This window comes from Falco rusticolus, chromosome 2, assembly GCF_015220075.1.
Source record: "Falco rusticolus isolate bFalRus1 chromosome 2, bFalRus1.pri, whole genome shotgun sequence".
Taxonomy (NCBI): Eukaryota; Metazoa; Chordata; class Aves; order Falconiformes; family Falconidae; genus Falco; species Falco rusticolus.
In genome coordinates, this window is record NC_051188.1 from 85335262 (window position 1) to 85353438 (window position 18177).

The 18177-nt window shown below is 35.6% G+C and overlaps 1 protein-coding gene across 9 annotated transcripts in view; it reads left to right on the plus strand.

Moving 5' to 3' along the window:
* DMD (dystrophin) overlaps positions 1–18177 on the plus strand; it is a 1095710-nt gene that overhangs the window by 300630 nt on the left and 776903 nt on the right. For all 9 annotated transcript variants that reach the window (XM_037376983.1, XM_037376984.1, XM_037376980.1 and 6 more), the window contains 4 exons: positions 1966–2154; positions 2932–3113; positions 6471–6621; positions 12333–12452. In XM_037376983.1, coding sequence (XP_037232880.1) covers positions 1966–2154; positions 2932–3113; positions 6471–6621; positions 12333–12452 — 642 coding nt within the window. The remainder of the gene's footprint in view (positions 1–1965; positions 2155–2931; positions 3114–6470; positions 6622–12332; positions 12453–18177) is intronic.

Genomic DNA, 18177 nt, shown 5'->3' on the forward strand with positions numbered 1-18177 from the left:
TGCCCCCCTCCTGCCCCTTCCTCCTCCTTTCTCTTAGCTTATGTCATATGGTATGGAATATCCTGTTGGTCAGTTTGGGTCCTGGCTGTGTGCCCAACCAAGATCTTGCCCACCTCCAGCCTACTGGTGAGCGGAAGGCTGGAGAGGCAGCCTTGACGCTGTGCTGGCACCGCTCAGCAGCAGCCAACTCACCGGTGTGCTATCACCACCTTCCTGGCTACCAACACAAGCACAGCACCGTGAGGGCTGCTGTGGGGCTCAGCCAGGGCCAACACATCATCACAGATCTCTGCAAACATCGTATCGCTAGTCTCACTCAGTTGTTACAGTATCTTTCCACCACCCCACCACCAGTGTATCAGATGTGGATATATTTTGTGCAGTATTGTTATAGAAATAAAATAAAATCATTATATATGCAAAGTAAATGATGAAGTTATCTCTTTCCACAGTAGATTGTATACTACAAAAAGCTATTTTGCTGCAGATATGTGATGTATATGGGTGCAATTTTTTGCTATATTGTATGCTACTTAAAATCTGGAGTTGCACACAATTCAAATAATAATTTGCACAGCAAGAATATTTATTGAACATTTTCTATGCTTCATTGTTTATATTTCTGTAAGATAATACTTTCTTTAAACCAAAAAAAAAACCCAACCGATCAAGTTCATCAGATTTCCAAACCTGCTATTCTGATATGGATTTAGTTAGTGAACATTGTTTTTCACATATAAGTGGTGATGGAGTAATGACTGGTGTTTTAGCCAGCCTAACACACATATGACAGTGATTCATGTAAATTGCATGTGATTATTAGATCTATACAATTCCGAATTAATTTGTTGCTGTGAAGATGAAGATCGAAAAGTTCATTTTAAGTGATCATGTTACATCAATTACACTTCCTGCTTTCAGTTCAAGTGATAAACTTTGACTTTGTGTCCTAAACTACAATGAAAGGCTTGAAAAGCTGCTTTGAGTGTTTTATAGGCACATGCACATCAGTAGAGACAATTTCTGCCAACTATAAAAACATTAAGTGACTTGGAATAGTTTTTTATGAAAGCATAAGCATATTTTTATTTAAAGACCTTGTTTTTATACTAACTTGCTAGCAAAATAACTAAACTTCTTCCAAAATTTTTGAAATTATTATGGGATAATATCTTCTGTAACAAGCCTGTGTCTTTTGCTTCTGCTTTGTCCTTGCCTTTAACTATGATACTTATCATTAAATACTTGTTGATTACTCTTGATTTTAAGCAATAGAACAGAAGTTCGATTTTTGTGCTTGTTAAGAGTCACCTGGCTTCTATAGAATGAATATAAGGATGGTCCTTGGTGGGAAGAGGAAATCAACAACAACGCACTTTTGTTTGGTCTTAAAAAGTTGGGATTTTGCATGAGGTCTCTGAGATTTTCAGCTTTCTGGAATGGTTTTCACAGAATGGGTGTCAATGGATTGCTCAATTTATAGCATTGCATGTAGTCTAAAGGGTTGTTTTTCTTTTGTAATGTTTCTCTGTACTGTCAGCATGCAACTTGCTGGGGTTTTTTTATGATATGATTTTACTAGCTGCTGTGGGAAATAAATTTCTCTCTGTTTTCCAAGAGAAAATACTTAAATAAGAAACAGTAAACTAGAAATAAAAAAACAGAACGTTTCTTGAAAAGCATGTATAACATATTGTCAATATTCAGAATACTTGGTAGGAATTTTGAATTCTAGTGTAAAATGTCTGATTTAATATATGATTTTTTTTAACCTTGATATTAGCTGATCTTAGTCAATTATCTGATTTGATGCTAAGTACTTCCACACATTACCCATCTGATATTTCTTTTATTTTACAAAAAGCTGGTTTTCTAATACAAGACAATGGCATTATATTCTTTTCTTTGTAGAACTGTCTGAGCAGATGCTATTTGCATTACTCTTAAAAATTTGTTTTTGACCAGTTTTTAGAAACTGTTGAAGAAAAGACTTTTAGCACCATGCGTATGGGGTCTGAAATGGATCTTGAGAACTACCAAACTGCTTTGGAAGAAGTACTCACATGGCTTCTGTCTGCTGAAGATACATTACAAGCACAAGGAGATATATCCAATGATGTAGAAGTTGTTAAGGAACAATTTCACACCCATGAGGTATAAGTTTGTATTAAACCTTCAGTAGTTATGTGCTCGTATCCCATAATAAGGTAAAAAATCCAAAATAAGGATATTTCTAGTTTATATTATTCCTTTTTCTGTGGATGGGGTGTTTTTGTTTTGGTTGTGGGGTTTTGTTTGTTGTTGTTTGTTTGGGTTTTTTTATTAGTATTATTATTTTATGTGGAGAATTTAAAGGTAGTACTGGAGACCGTGCCTCAGAATCACAGAATAAAAATGAGGTTGGAAAAGACCCTTAAGATCATTGACTCCAACTGTAAACCTAATACCGCCAAGTCCACCCCTAAACCATGTCCCTAAGTGCCACATCCACACTTCTTTTAAATACCTCCAAGGATGGTGACTAAACCACCACCTGGGCAGCCTGTTCCAGTGCTTGACAACCCTTCCAGTGAAGAAATTTTTCCTAATAGCCAATCTAAACCTCCCATGGTGCAACTTGAGGCCATTTCCTCTTGTTCTATCACTTGTTACTACATGGCACCCACTTCATTACAGCCTCCTTTCAGGTAGTTGTGGAGAGCAATGTCACCCCTCAGCTTCCTTTTTTCCAAACAAAACAACTTTTCACCCTATGCAAAATGAACCGGTATATTTCCAGTTTGTGTTAGAAGATTTGTGGAGGGGTTGAAAAAATGAAATGCCAAGTTGAAAATCATGTTTTGAAAGTGGTGGACCTTAAGATATTTCTCCCAGTCTGTTCTTTCCTTCCAAAGAATCAAACTTAAAATGGGATTTTATTTTTATTTTCAGGGTTTTATGATGGAGTTAACAGCTCACCAAGGACGTGTTGGCAATGTTTTGCAAGTTGGAAATCAACTTCTAACAACTGGAAAACTTTCAGATGATGAAGAGAATGAAATCCAAGAACAAATGAATCTACTTAATTCTCGATGGGAAAGTCTCAGGGTTGCAAGCATGGAAAAACAAAGCAAGTAAGTAATATGTCAGGTAAAATTATATATATATATGGAGTATGACTGAAACAATCCTGAATTGACTAACAGTTGAGATTTTCTTTTATTTCACGTCCCTGTGAACAAAACTTCATATCAGATTTTTAACCTGACATTTTAAAGCTTTGCATGCTGTTGAGACTGAAAGCTTCACAAATAGCAGCAACTATATCAACAACTTGGAAACAGATTAAACTTTAACTAAAATTTATATTACCTACCTCACTTTTTTCCCTGACTGTTTCAACAAGTATCACACAATATTTAGCTAAAAAGGAGAGAATGTTTACAGAGATACAAAAGGAAGAGGGAAACAAACCTTTAACACTTATAAAACTTGATCCCATAAAAATAGTGAGAGGGGGCTTAGCTTTCCAGGAAATATTGTCATGGTTTTATCTGAAAACAAATTACACTATTTGAAAAAGGGCAAGTCCTATAACTTAAGGTAGAAATATAATTAAAAGTAGAAAAAATAATCTGTTAATCACATTGATCTTTGAAGCATTTTAAAGATTTCTGTCTTGGTTTGAAATTTTGATTTACATAGTGCTCTCTAAGAAAAGAAACTCCGCAAAGCTAAGAGCTTGTGATTATGCCACAGTGGAGTAATTTGTTCTGCAGGATACAGAGTGGTTAAAGCAAGAAAGTTATTGAATGTGGGTTTTGTGTGAGTTGCCTTCTGTATATTAAGAAAATGTCTGTTACTTACCTGATCTTTCGCATTGATTTCTCAGCCTCTTCTTATGTAGGATACTTTTAATCCCCATCTGATACAGTAACTCTGTTTCCAACCCATGTGTCTGGGTCTTTGTCATAAGGAATTTTGTACACCTGCTGGCCTTTCTGTAAAGGGGACCAATGGCCAAGTTTACCAACTGTCATACTAGCTCACATCCAGTGGAAATTTAAATGGTCCTTCACTACAGCTGGCGAGTGCCTCCTTTTGCAAATGTGGTTTTAATAAAAGTTGAATATCTCTAGTAGTCAGACCAATGGTCTAGCCCAGCATCCTGACAGTAACAGAAGAAGTAAAGATAAGCTTTAGGGGAGATACATGATCTCCTGAACCAGCATCTTCTCATCTGCTTTTGCGACTGGTGGAGATCAAATACTGGACTGCATGGGTCCATTGCTCTGCACACCAAATATTGGGCAGTATGGATCATTGGTCTGATCCAATGCTTCATGTCTTATGAAGTTCTCTGTAGGACTCTCCTGACCTCAAGCTTTTTTCAGCTCAGGTAGCTTCCTAAGATGGAAACATTTTTGTGTATTTGTAACCTGCTTGCTATTTGTTTGTTTGTTTGTTTGTTTCCATCTATTTATTCAATACCCCCTTGAGCCTGTTATCATCCATGGCATCCTTTGGCAGTGAATTCCACAGACCTCTTACCTGCTTGTTGAGGAATGGCTTGCTTTTCTTTGTCACTAGTAACTGAAGTGATTCCCTCTAGTTGGCTCATTAGAAGTTAGGGCCAACAGTGTATATATCTTTCCTTATTCTCTCCATAAAATATATTTCTGGTTATTTTGCTCTTCTTGAGCTTTTTCCAGTTCAACCTTATATTTCTGGAGTTGAGTGGACCAGAATGGCCCACAATATTAGAGGGAAAACCATGATTTTCAACAATTGCATAACATGGCTCTCTTTTTTTCTGCAGTGTGTTCATAGTAATTACAAACATTTGTTTTCTTTTCAGCTTGCTACTGAGTATTGAGATTTTTTTTCTTTATTCTATCTTTCTTTGATAGTCTGTAAAGTCATTGATTGGTTTCAGATGTTTCAACCAAAATTTCTCCAGCTTTATTATATTTTTGGAGAGAAGACTACAATAATTCACTGTAGGCGGTTTTTATTTGCCGTATTTATTTTCATTTAAATCAACCCATGAAAATAGCAGACTCACCTCCTGAGTGGTACTCTGTTGACTAAAATGTCCTCCAACACCAATTGTTAAACTTATCTCTCAGATGCAGCTATAGAACATTGCTTGGGGAACTGAATTGTCTAGTATCTTCTGAAGCACATCATATTTGGGTAACATGAAATCAGTAGAAGGTATACAGTGATAAGGGCTTCCCAGAGAATGGTGCTATTTAATTTCTTATTAAAAAAACTATGTGATAAATTCAGTGAAACCTGGGTTAGGGCAAGAGAACATTTCTCAGGAGTGATGTATTTAAATATGGCTAATTTTGACCTATTGGGTCAAACCCCTGTGTTTGAAGCCCCAACTGGAGGATTATGGACAGGTTTTGTATCACAATGTAATGTATTTCTGAGTTATTATACACAATTTAAATTCTCGGGATCTATTTTCTACTTCAGATTAAAACATAATCTTCTGAACACATTGTTGTAATCTAGTCTTTAGGGCAACAGTGACATGTTTATCCAGATGGTTTTTGTGAAGATGAGTACAGCAAGGCTGTCTCTTCTCTCTTGTAATGGAATAGGAAATGTAAACAAAAGGTAGCACACTTTACAGCATACGGGAAACAAAAGTAAGCAGTCAACAAAAAGAGGAGAAAAATCCACTGATAAAGGATACTATAAAAGTGAAATGGTTCTATGGAAAGTGATTTGGGAGGTCAGAATATCAGAGGAAGTCTGGCATACTGCCTCTCTGTAAAACCAGCCGAAATTGGATTTCCCCTGTATTTACTAGGTATTGAAAGTACCTTGTTCTTCTAGCAAGGAATACATTAACATGCTGAAGGAAAACAGCCTTTTTTTTCATTGCTTCCACCTGACCTTGCCCAAATAGGATTCTCCATAGTAAAGCATCTCAGAGTGATAAATGCACCATTGGAGAGGAAAACTTAATTATCAAAATAATTTATTTAGTCAAAACTGCAGTATTTCCCATTTAATTCTCCAGAGCATTCTCCACTGAATATCTGAAAACTTAATAATCTCTTCTCTTCTGTTTAATATTGTACATTTGAGGGAGCCTGGTAAGTACAGCTGTCTGAGTGTTTTTTTAATGTAGCGGACAGTACAAGCTTTAAGAAACCAGATAGTAGAGATTTTGAACTCCCAAGCACGTCTAATAGAAATGCAACTGAAGGCCAAAAGTTTAACAGATTGTATATTATACACATTACTGAGGTTAAAAAAAAAAAAAAGGTTTCAAAACAGTTTGCTTAATTCAAAACTGTAACTCAACAAATCTTAAGTTAACCATTTGAAAGTACATCTTTTTTATATTCTTTATATTCTAGCTTGAGGTGTAGCCTCATGGACATCAGTTAAGAGTATACAATGCAGATATTTCTGCCTGTTGTCACCTGTCTTGTACAAATTGAAATTATTATTTCTTTATTCTACAGTTTACATAAAATCCTAATGGATCTGCAGAATCAGCAACTAGCCCAACTAGCTGACTGGCTGACAAAAACAGAGGAAAGGACAAAGAAAATCGATTTGGAGCCCTTAGGTCCAGATCTAGAGGACCTAAAGCGTCAAGTAGAAGAACATAAGGTATGCTTCCAAATGCATAAAAGCTAAATTGATTTTTTGACATTTTAAAAGCTCAACTTTGCTATGTTCTAATGGCAGGACTAGTATGGAATCTATATTTAATATTCATTGTTTTGTACAGGTAACAAGCTTTTGTAGAGTTATTTTATCACAACTTATCCTGATATTAAAAAAAAACACTTACCTTTGTGCATATAAACTATATACTAAAATATGCTAGGCAACTGTAACATCCTTTAATTAATCAGTACAATAAGAATATGTCAGATTTTTTAATACTTGTGTTTCCTTTTTTTTTTTCCTTGCATGCTGTAGTAGCAGTGATGCTGTAGTCATAATTGGACTATATAATCCTGGTTATGACTCCTGGTACTCTGAATATGTAACTGTACGGCACCATAACAGACTCTATTACTAACTCTAGAAAATACTTTGTAGTAATGTATTTAATTAATGAAAAATAACAAATTAATAAATGGAGTGTAAGAGAGAATTTGGCCAATTTTTTTTCCACATTCCATGAGAGTAGTTCTTTAATTGGAATAATTAAGAATTAAAAAGAGACTGTATCATTTGTGTAATAGCTTTATTTAATTTACTGGATTAAATTGTCTAGCTTCATATTCATTTAAATGTTAGGAATTTTTTTTGCATGTCTCCATGACGCATGGTGATGATGATAGGAAGACACAGAAAAGTATAGGAAACAGAGATGACTTGGGAAGTCATGGAGATTTACTGTGATAACCTGTAAAGTTTCTGCATCAGTGGTTCAAAGCAATTTAGTTCCTTTGTGTTTTGAGAGATTTTAAAATTTGTTGCTTGACAGCCTGTATCAGTGCTAGTCCAGGTTCTAGAGGGCAAATAATCCTGAAAAACAATTCAAACTGAAAGCGCTTTCACAGTTGTTTAAAAAAGAGGTCAAAAGCTGCAGAAGACCACGTGATCCACTTCTGTGTTAAAGACAAAGTTTCTGCAGTCTGGTTAAGGAGCACTGCTGAAGAAGAATACAAATTCTATGCCTACTGCTGCTGTTGGCACTGTCTGTGCTTGCCCTGTGAGAATACAATGCACTTCAGTGTGTGGATTTGGTAGCTAAGCAAGTATCCTGATATTGAATTTTATTTTTATAAAAAGATGGCAGGTAATTATGAAATGTTAATTAGAGAAAGAATCCTGAAAGATTTTAAATACATGAGTACTAAGACTTTAATAACTTTGTTCCTATATCTGTGCATTTTGTATTTGAATACTAAAGCAAAATGTAATCCTTTTGTTTATGCTATTTCTTTAATTTGTTTCTTTCTAATATTGAGGGAAATGGCTCGTTAGCTTGTGCTTGAATATTCTGAGTGTAGACATGCAGAAATCTCTCTCCCACATACTAGTTCTTCATCCTTGGTGAGATGAGTGAGTCAGAATTATGTGTATTATTTTTCAAATCTATTTTCTGTACAAATGACGATATAGCTAATAAGGTGGAAAGAAATTGTTTAGGTCTTAAATTTTAAAATTCTATTCATCTACAGTTTGTCTTATTTGTAAGTCAAAGAACAAGATGTCTTCCATTCTTTCAAGGATTGTGTGAAAATTTTAGGTAATTTTATTGTATCTTGTATGCAGTAAAGCTACCTTCCATAGCAAGGGTTAAAACAATAGAATTTTAATATCACAGTTATAGCTTCATTATTAAACAGGCAAACAAAGAAGCAAAAGCTAACATAGCCCATATTTTTTCTTAGTCTCACTTGACTCTGGACATTTCAGAAACAATGTTGTATAATGGGAGGAACCAGAACTTAGAAGATATAGAAGTCAAAGATAATTTCAAATTAAACAGACGTAAGCAACAGTATAGGTTTGGGTTGTTGTCATCCTGTCTCCCTGTCCGCTTTACCTTTATAATTTTGACTTCCCCTCTTTATCTGTTCATTAGGAACCACTTTTCACACTATGTATTTCATGTTATTAATCCCCATTGATTTATAACTTCCATACAACTGATTTCTTTTATTCTACTTTTTTCTCCATGATGTCTCAAAATGTTGGTTCTTGTGACTGACACTTCAGTTACTTCAGTTTCTCTGCCGGGTCCTATTAAAAAAAAAAAAAAAAAGAAAATCAGTAATGTGTACTTGTGTACTGGGAATGGCACCCATTATTGAGGCCAGAGAAAGCACACAACATTCTTTCCAGCATGCTACTTTGTTCAGTAGCATACAGGGCTAATGTCTCGATAGTACATATGGTTTTCTAAGTGGACTGGAAGAGAGGTGAACTCTAGAAGACCTTATTAGCCAGGTCATTAGCAAGATATACACTACTAGTAAGAGATCTGGCATAGTCAATATATTTTGGAGTAATAGTCAAATATTTCCGTAAAGAGCTTTTGGTCTTTGCAGCAGTATTTTATGTATTTTGTCTGCTGTTGCTAGTATACCTTTTGTCCTGGTTTTATACCCAAGCTTTATAAATTTATAAAGAAAGAGAGAGAGATACTTTTCAATAAAAATCTAAGGAATGTTAAGCTGTCTAAGCAGAACACTATATTAGAAATTTTATAATTAAACGAGAATGTACTTTGAATTGAATTGATTTTATTATTCCACATTATATTATACAAATTATAGTTAGATTTTATAGTTTAGTTAGGTTTCTAAAAGAGTCTAAGCTGCTTAGTTATTTGTATTTTACTTTTTGTTTTTTATGAAATTGTCAGAAATTATAGAAAACATTAATGTTAGGATTTTTCAGTACTTCAAAGTAATTGCAAAGGTAAAATGAGACACTTCCTAACTGTTCAAACGTCAGGGGTGAATTTGTCTTTGGGTATTTGCATGCATTAGGTAGGTACTTTTATTCACTTTGAAGTACATTATGTCATAGTTGCGTAAGTTGTTATTTGATAGATGGGAATTAAAAGAATTAACTGTGGAGTTGTATGAGCTTCTCTTGTTGCTGTCTCTATGCATCATCATCCATATCCATGTTACATTTTAAGTCCCTGAAAATATGCTACCTCTACAAGCTCAGGAAAACTTGTTAGAAACTTCAGTTTAAATGATTTGAACAGAGCATGGTCTAGTCTTGAGACTTCCCTCGATAAATCCCTTTTTCAAAAATGTCCTGTACATTTTTGTAATTTTAAATTATAAAATTTGTAATTGTAAATCGTAAACAAACAATTTTCTCCAATGAATTTCATGATAAAAATAGACACATGGATTATGAGGAACAGACCTTTAGCTCAGGGCAAATTGAATCTGTCTGGGGATTAGAAAATTACTTGTTTCTGGTTTCATTAGTTCCTTAACTTCTCAAGTCTTTCACACTGTGTCCAAGACTCCCACATCCAAAGTGCCCTCCACTCCTGTAGTTGGAGAGCATTGCTAACTCTGGTTTTGTTCTGGGGTGCCATCACTCAGATACCCACTAATAAGCAAATGAAAGTCACTTTCTCCCTGGCTGTAGACTTACAGCGCAAGGTGTTTCTTGTACTATGGCTGAAAGAGGGGATTGAACACGGGGGAAGCAAGCTGTATTATACAGTCTGATCCTTCTTCCTTGATCAAGTGTTGGGGCATAAAATGTTGAGAAATCTGAATTCCAGGGATTGCTCTAACAATTTGGTGTACTTCACAGTCCTTGAGAATTGCTTTATAGTCTAGTTCTCTGAAGCAAATGTTAATCACAGGCATGAAAGTCAGAAAAAAGAGGATTCCTGTAAATATATTGGCTCTAAGGCTATGGCTATGGAGGAATTAAAACTGAAATGTGTTAGGGTAAGGAATTCATGCCTTAAAAACAAAGTAGTCTGTAAATTTATTTGTTCTTGCCTATAGCCACATTATGTTTTAATTTTTATTTTTCAAATAAAAGAAATAGGCTTTAACAGAGGTTTAAAATGCATGACCTAATCTTCAGCGAGGTCTTGTTCTTCATACCTGAGTGATTTACTCTACTTGAAAAAAGAGCATAAAAATTGATATGGTGGAATTCAACATAGTTTGTAATACAGTCAAGGTTTCCATTGTGACAAGGCATATGTTGTAAGCCATTATTTTTCAGACTGTGACTGTCATACTATACTTGGCAGTCCTGGGTTAATGGTCAGACTTGATGCTCTTAGAAGTCAAGCTATATATTAAAAAAAAAAACCCAAAACCAAAACCAAAACCAAACAACCAAAAAGTACTACGCATTAGAACACACTCTGCAGAATTGAGAACTTCGGTTTCTCACATCCTTCTGTTGGTAGACACCTGAAAAGTGTCAGGCAGGAAGTGGTCCTGAATACCATGTTTTTTTCCAAGGGATTGGGATGAGCAGTTATTTCAAGTTTTAAGGAAGACAACACATAACCCAGTAATGTAAAACAGTTTAACTATTGAGAGTTAAAAATGTATATTTTGTTAATATACCAATAAAAAGCTGGAGATAGGTAACAAAAAATATGAAAAGAAATTCAGTATTGCCTTCTCTGTGCCTTGAAGTTTCAGTGCCAGCACATCTTTAGCTCCACTTCTTTCCATCTTTGTTGTCTTCTTGTTGTGTGTCAGCAAAGGAAATAGCAGATAGCCCTGGCTGCTCAATTCCCTAGTGCCTGACAGGAGCTGGGCTGGTTTTGGTTTAGTTAAAAAACCATAGCAAAGTAGAGATTTCAACTTTCACGGCAAGTGAGAAGAAAAAAAGAAAAAATGTAAGAGACAATAAAACCCATGAAGGGGGTGTTACTAAAGTATTACTGTACCTTACAGTACCTCAGTCTGTTTTGTTTTTTTTTTAATGTAACTGAAGTGTACAGTGAATCTGCTGTAAATCATCACCTGAAGACTCTAGAATTCCCATTGGACTTTGCTGTGCACTGTGAGAAAGGAGGAAACGATTGGATCTATTACATGAACCCTGGGAAACTGTGGGACAGTCAGAGAGATGTGAAGACTTGTAGAAATTTGCCAAGTTTAGGAATTACTCAAATATCAATTTGTGCAGATTTGAGAGAAGTTTCTTCACTTGCAGCTGTTGACTATTTCTCAGCAAAAGATTGTCCTCAGTTTTATCGCAGCTTACAGCTGAAAGTGGGTACAGAAATTAAAAGGGCAAGAAAGTTTTTTTCCTCAAACATTCAGAAATTGGAGAGTGCCTCTCACTATTTTTCTTGGTTTCTGCAATAAGTGAAACGAGGGTGCTGTATGTGTTTTCTAATCTTGAGTCATCTCCTGAGCAGTTTCATCCAATGTTACTAATGTTGTAGGAGTGCCAAGCTGAAGATAGTAACAGTTGTTTAATGAAAAGCTATGTCATTAAAAATATTCTATCACTTTGTCAAAATTATTTTAATGTGTTAGTATGAAGTACAAAATCTAATCCAGTGGCTATTTAAAACCAGCGGGCTATTGGTATGTACACACACTGTACTGAGATCTGTAAGTCAGCTACATCACAAATAATTTCACTACCCACATTTTCAGTCTGAAATATTATATCAAGAGTTAAGACTTTGAGTAAAAGCAAGCTATTTTTGTGAAAGGAATGGAAATCTGCTCCAATATGCTAAGGTAACAAAAGAAGTTTAAATTACTTAGTACTGACAGCATTATAAAGTTTTCATAGTTCGTTGGTTATGGAAGTTAATCAGGCAGTGGGACTCCAAACACACAGCATTTTCTTTATTTGGAACACATTTTCTAACGCATATGCTTTAATTATAGGCATTTCAAGAAGATTTGGAACAAGAACAAGTCAAAGTGAATTCTCTAACCCATATGGTAGTGGTGGTGGATGAAAACAGTGGAGACAGAGCTACTGCTGCACTGGAAGAGCAGCTTCAGGTAATGACTAAACTTCTGTTTCTCAGAGAAGAAGCTATTTCTGTCATCAAGTGTTAATAAGGTTGAAGAAGTACTACTAGTAGAATTGAGCGTATCTCAGGAGATATTTTGGAGGATAATAAATATTTCTATAGGGCATGACTTTTGCATAGGTGGATAAACTCATGTATTTTGGAGAAAAAACACATACCCGGGAGCAACTTTCTTTTTTGGTTTGCGATTCCTTCAGTATCAACTTGTTTTATCTATCGAAGGGCAAGTGTTTGCCTGTTATTTCTTAACTGTATTTTTACCCTTGACAGAAGTAACATGATTCTCTGCTGTAGTTAAGGAGAATGATTTTTCATGTGAGAAGCTACACAATTCAGCAGTGTGAGGTACTGAGAATGGGAACTTTTTTCTGATGGGAAACTTTTGATAAATGTGATGTATTTCGGTGTTACAGTAATATAAAGTGTCATTATCCACTGGCAAGTGCTTAAAGGCACATTCATTTTAAATAATGCCCAATACATGTGTCTTTTAACGGCAGTGCTGATCCCACAAAATTGAAATAGAACTTTTTAAAAAATAAACAACATCAAATAGTGAATGTGTGCAAGATCATATTTTTGTAGACAAATAGTGATTATCAAGAAATATGAATAACATGCTGGTTTTTTTTCTGAAACACTTTTTTTTTGGTGAAAGTCATAATTTCTTTCCCATTAGTTTCTTGTGGACATGTTTCCTAGGAAATGAAGGGGGTCGATTCAGTCTGTCCTCAGTTTCATTTCTCTGTTTCCGTGTATGTCCTCTTCAGTATACATGTATTTTTACAATGGTTTATCATTTAGATTCTTATGACAAGGCTTTCCAGAGTACTAGAATTGGGACAAGTTAGCAGCAACATCCTTGAAGTCCAAACCTGTTCTAAATTGCATTTTGACACAAAGCCTAAACAATCAACAGAAAAAAAAAAACTTCCATATATTCTGTTTTCTAAATGCAATTACTTGAGTATCCTTAAAAGAATGACATGTTGGAGATACATTTGAGGTGAAGCTAGCAGCCAAGATGTTCTAAATACCTGTCAAATGCCAGCTTTTATTATAAGAAAGTTTAGTATTTCGCTCACATCTTGAAAAAGTTATTCTTACTGTACTATTTCTATAGTAATTCTCTTACTGTAACTTCTGAGTTAACTTAAATGGGTAATTTTTGAGTGAATTGTTGTAAGGTGTTGAGATACATTAAAAAAGGATACTCCTGTGTTGGTGGTGAGATCTCCAGGGTCACTGCTCAAGAAGTATGGCAGTACTACAACCAAGTTTACTTCTATTTTTCTATTTTTCTCTTTCTTAAAGGAGAAAGTACTTTTATTTCATTTTGCTTCATTACCCAAGAAAATAAAAAGGATTCTGGTTTTTGAAGTATTGAAGCCTAAGGTGTCTCTAGGGAAACTATCAATACATTCAGCTGGAAGGTATAGCTGTAGCACAGACAGATATCCGGGTGCTATCTTGAATCCAACTAATTTGGGTACCAGTACCAGTAAAACAATAATTAGTTTGGAATTTAGAGTAGGTAGATGTTTGGCTAAGACGCTGAGCACTGCCACTTCAAAATGAAGTCTCAGTTTTCTTTACTGCAACTTCTTAATCACTCAGGAAGCACAACCCAGCCGAGGTAACAATGCAGCCTCTGCTGATCTTTCAATAAATACTTGCTTTTAAATTAATCGTGTCAGAACTGTGGTGTACCTGCTCAAAACAGTCTTAACCTTCCAGAATTTCTTGCCAGCTCTTGTATTCTGTTTGTTGGAATAAAGCACATCCCTTGCAACACACAGTTCCAGAAAATAAACTAAAGCAGGAAAATATCTTCAATGGAAGAAAAATTAAATTAAATACAAAAATGACTGGGAAAAGTTTCAACCAGAATATTATTCCATGTTGGCAAACAGTAGGTTCTTTCAAAAAGGCCTATGGTAAAGAATTACAAAAAAAGTGTTAAAGAAAAAATTTACACAGATGTGGGTACCACTAGGTTTGCTTTAATTACAACTCAAAGTTGGGCCACCACCTCAGTGAGTGGCAGAGAACAAAGGGATGTAGCACAGCTTATATACAGTTATCAAATCATTAGTCAATGTTCAAAGTTTTTTAGAAGTTTCCTTTGGTCTTGTCAGTTTTGTGAATCCATCACCTGACTCTGTCCCAGTTGATTCATCTGTTTGGTGCCAGTCTCTACCTCAGTTCCAAGATCCTCCTCAGATCATGACCTTATTTCTGCCTGCTTTAACTCACACAATCCTTCAAGCACACTTAGTCTTTGAACAAGCAATTCTGATTCACATATATTATTTTTTCTAAAACCACCTGCATTTCTGAGAGCACCTGTGTATACAAATTGATCATCTATTGTTTTTCTATTTTCCTACTGATTAACTTGACTGGGTTTTAAAATAGGCTTGGATTAGGGCTGTACAAGGGCCAAGGCCTGGTTGTGCCATTTAACAGCTTCAGCACTTTAAATTTCTTAATTCAAAATACATTTTCTTTAACAAAATATAAAATTATTAGTTACTTGATTTTTACTGCCTTTCATGATTTTTTTTATTAGTATGAAAAACAAATGAAAGATTGGTGGATTGTTGGACGTGTAATCTAATTTCACATCTTCATAAAGATATCTGAGCAATTAAGAGCACATCAGGCAATACACCTGTATCCCTCTAGTATTACACTCATTGCAAAGGTGCCGTTTGTATCCTGTGCATCTTCTGTGGCTGACCCTTACTAGAATCCAACCTGAAACAGAACTCAGGTGTTACTGCAATGTATTTACCCTATTAAAAAAACCACAAGGAATCACAAGTGTAAATGGAACAAAACGGAAATACACCATTTATAACTGCACTAGTGGAGAAGGCACCTGTTATTGGGATAAAGCATGAACAATTATTAAAGTCATGGAGAGAGTATATTCCTATAAAGACGCTCGTAAGGCAATTCCTGAGCCAGCGTACCCTGCAGCACAGGCATGGTCTGAGCAGAGTGCAGAGTGGTACGGAACACTCCAGCTGCTCTTCAGTTCCCTCCTTGCATTGCACTGTCTTAGAGAAGAATCTGAAAGAAAGATTCAATAATATCATGTCTCTGGAAGTCAAAAATATGGAGCAGTATTAGAGATGTTAATACAAACAAAATGCAGATATAAAACTGTGGGGTTAGGGTGTTAGGGAGGTGTGCAAGCTTTCATAAGTTTATGCCCAGGAAGACTGAGTTAATATAGTCCCCCTACTATTGTAACAAAATGCTACATTTTTTTTGAGTGCACAGAAAGATTGTTTGGATATTTATTTTTTTTTCAATGTCACTTGCAAACTGAATATAAGCATGGGAGATACAATGTGTTGGCAGGCACAACCATTAGAGCATTTGACAAAAAGCACGATGGAGCAAAGTTCAAAGCCTGATTATGTACCTGACAGTCTAACTTCTAAAAGTAGAACAAAACAAGGGCATTCACTGTCAGATGAAAGAGCTTAATAATACTGCCTGAGTGAGATACTGGTCAGGATCAGATTTGGAAGAAAGTGAACAGTTATTGCTATGTAATAGTCAAGGCTGCATTTTCCAGGCAGATGCAATTCAGTTATGTCTGAGTTTTCTGAGATGTTGATGTCATGGTTTAGGTTAAGTTGGTTAAAGAATTGCCATCAAGGATATTAACAAAATAATTTTGATAAGAATTTGTAGTAGTGCAACTTCACAAAGTTCAATGTCAAGGTTCACTCACTTACTACATAGATAAATTACACAAAGAAGAATCAAATTAAAATTAAGATGGAATGATTTACACAGAGATTAAAAATGTAAAAGGGTAAGAGAGACCCTCCCATCAAGTCACAAGACTCAGAGTGGAACCCCTTGCTTTCTAAACACTTAATAGAACTTAGGTGTGCTAGATCCAATCTTAGTCTTAGACTTGGTCAGCGGTTTATGTCTAAAGGATATAAGGAGAAAGGGAAATCCTCCTATTAAGTCACAAGGTTCAGAGAGGACCCCCTTGCTTTCTAAACACTTCATAGAGTTGAGGTGAGGATAGATCCATAGTCTTAGACTTGGTCAACAGTGTATGCCTTAAGGATATATGGAATAATCAGAGTTTAAGGTTGATCATAGGGTTTTAGCAGCACTTAATCATCCACTAATTTATTGTTTACAAAGACAATCAAATGGGATTTACTTAAATTATAAAAGTGGCTTAACCATGGATTCAGAGTGGTAATGCTTATGCTATACTTATTGTGAGGTTAGTAAATAGTTCACACACACATGCACATAGACACAAAGGAACAGAAGCATAGAGATACATGTAAAACCGTATATACCTATTAAAAGTTCAGCTCAAGTTCAGTGAAATACATTGAATTCATTTGCATTTCTTAATGAGCAAAGGGTTGAGCCTTGAGAAGTAGGAAAGTTATCTCGTGCCCCCATCATCAGCTTTCAGCAGCGGTCCCCCTAGTATTGCAGACTTGGGAGTTTGTGAGCTCTGAGAGGTGTTCCACTCAGAGGGAGATGCTGTTGACAGTCTGCTGTGGTCTAGGAGAGCATAAAGGGCCACACTTAGGACTGCTGTTTATAGGTTTGGAGATGATTTGCTTTAGTCATCTGTAATTTTTTGTCCTGGCCACAATCATAGTCAGTAATTAATGGATATTTAAAAAAAAAAATTCTATTGATGTACTGTACCGCTCAGAGTTGTAATGAAGAGTGTTTCCAGTCTTGTTAAGGGACGTTCAGGGCTATCAAGTGGTGATGGTGTTCAGATAAGGAATGTTCCTAGTACAGCCAGTGCAGTTTCCCAACTCAGCCATGCAAGAGTTGCTAGTACTGTCAAGGGATGCTTAACTGTCCAACTCATTTCATAGAAGCTAAGGCCTAATGGGGATTCCTGAGATTGTAGAGCAGCCCAGGGGAGGGTCTGAGATGCACCACCACAGGTAATGCATTTTCATAGATATAAATATATATGTATTGAATGCATATATTTATGCATGCATCTGTACAAAACAATTTTAACAACCATAACAAGGTCACTTACAGATTTAAGTCTCAACAGGATCACAAAGATCTATAGTGGTTTCAAGTGAACATTCTAGAAGACCTTAAGATTTATTGCATATGCCAAAAAAACCTATTTAAGTGGCAGCTAATGACATAGAAGCCAAAAGTGTCCCCTGAAGCAAATTATCCATAGAAAAGTTACCCTTGCTTGGAAAAATAAACACAATTACAGTTCTTTTCTTACAAACAGCTGTTAAGCTAAGATAGTCTTAAGAGATTACAGCTACCCTTGGTGAGTGTGACTATTAAACCCACTTTTACGTAACATTGGTTATCTGACATATCAGTGTGTGACATGTGAGACTCTGTTTATGCTGCTGCTGAGAAGTGACTATTGAGACTTCTAATTTGTAGACCCCCAATAGGCTCAGTTCAGAGACTTCACAAAAGGCAGCTGCTGAGTAAGGCTCAAATCTATATCTAATGTTGCAAAATCAGAGCTATACTAGCTATACTTGCTATATTTTGTTATATATATATACTTGTTATATTTATATATATTTGCTATACTAGCAAATCTGTTCCTATGCTCTGACTAATTACTCCAGAAAAAGAAGTTGGAAATTATCTTCAGCCCAGAGAATTGGCTGTATAACATACAGAAGCTG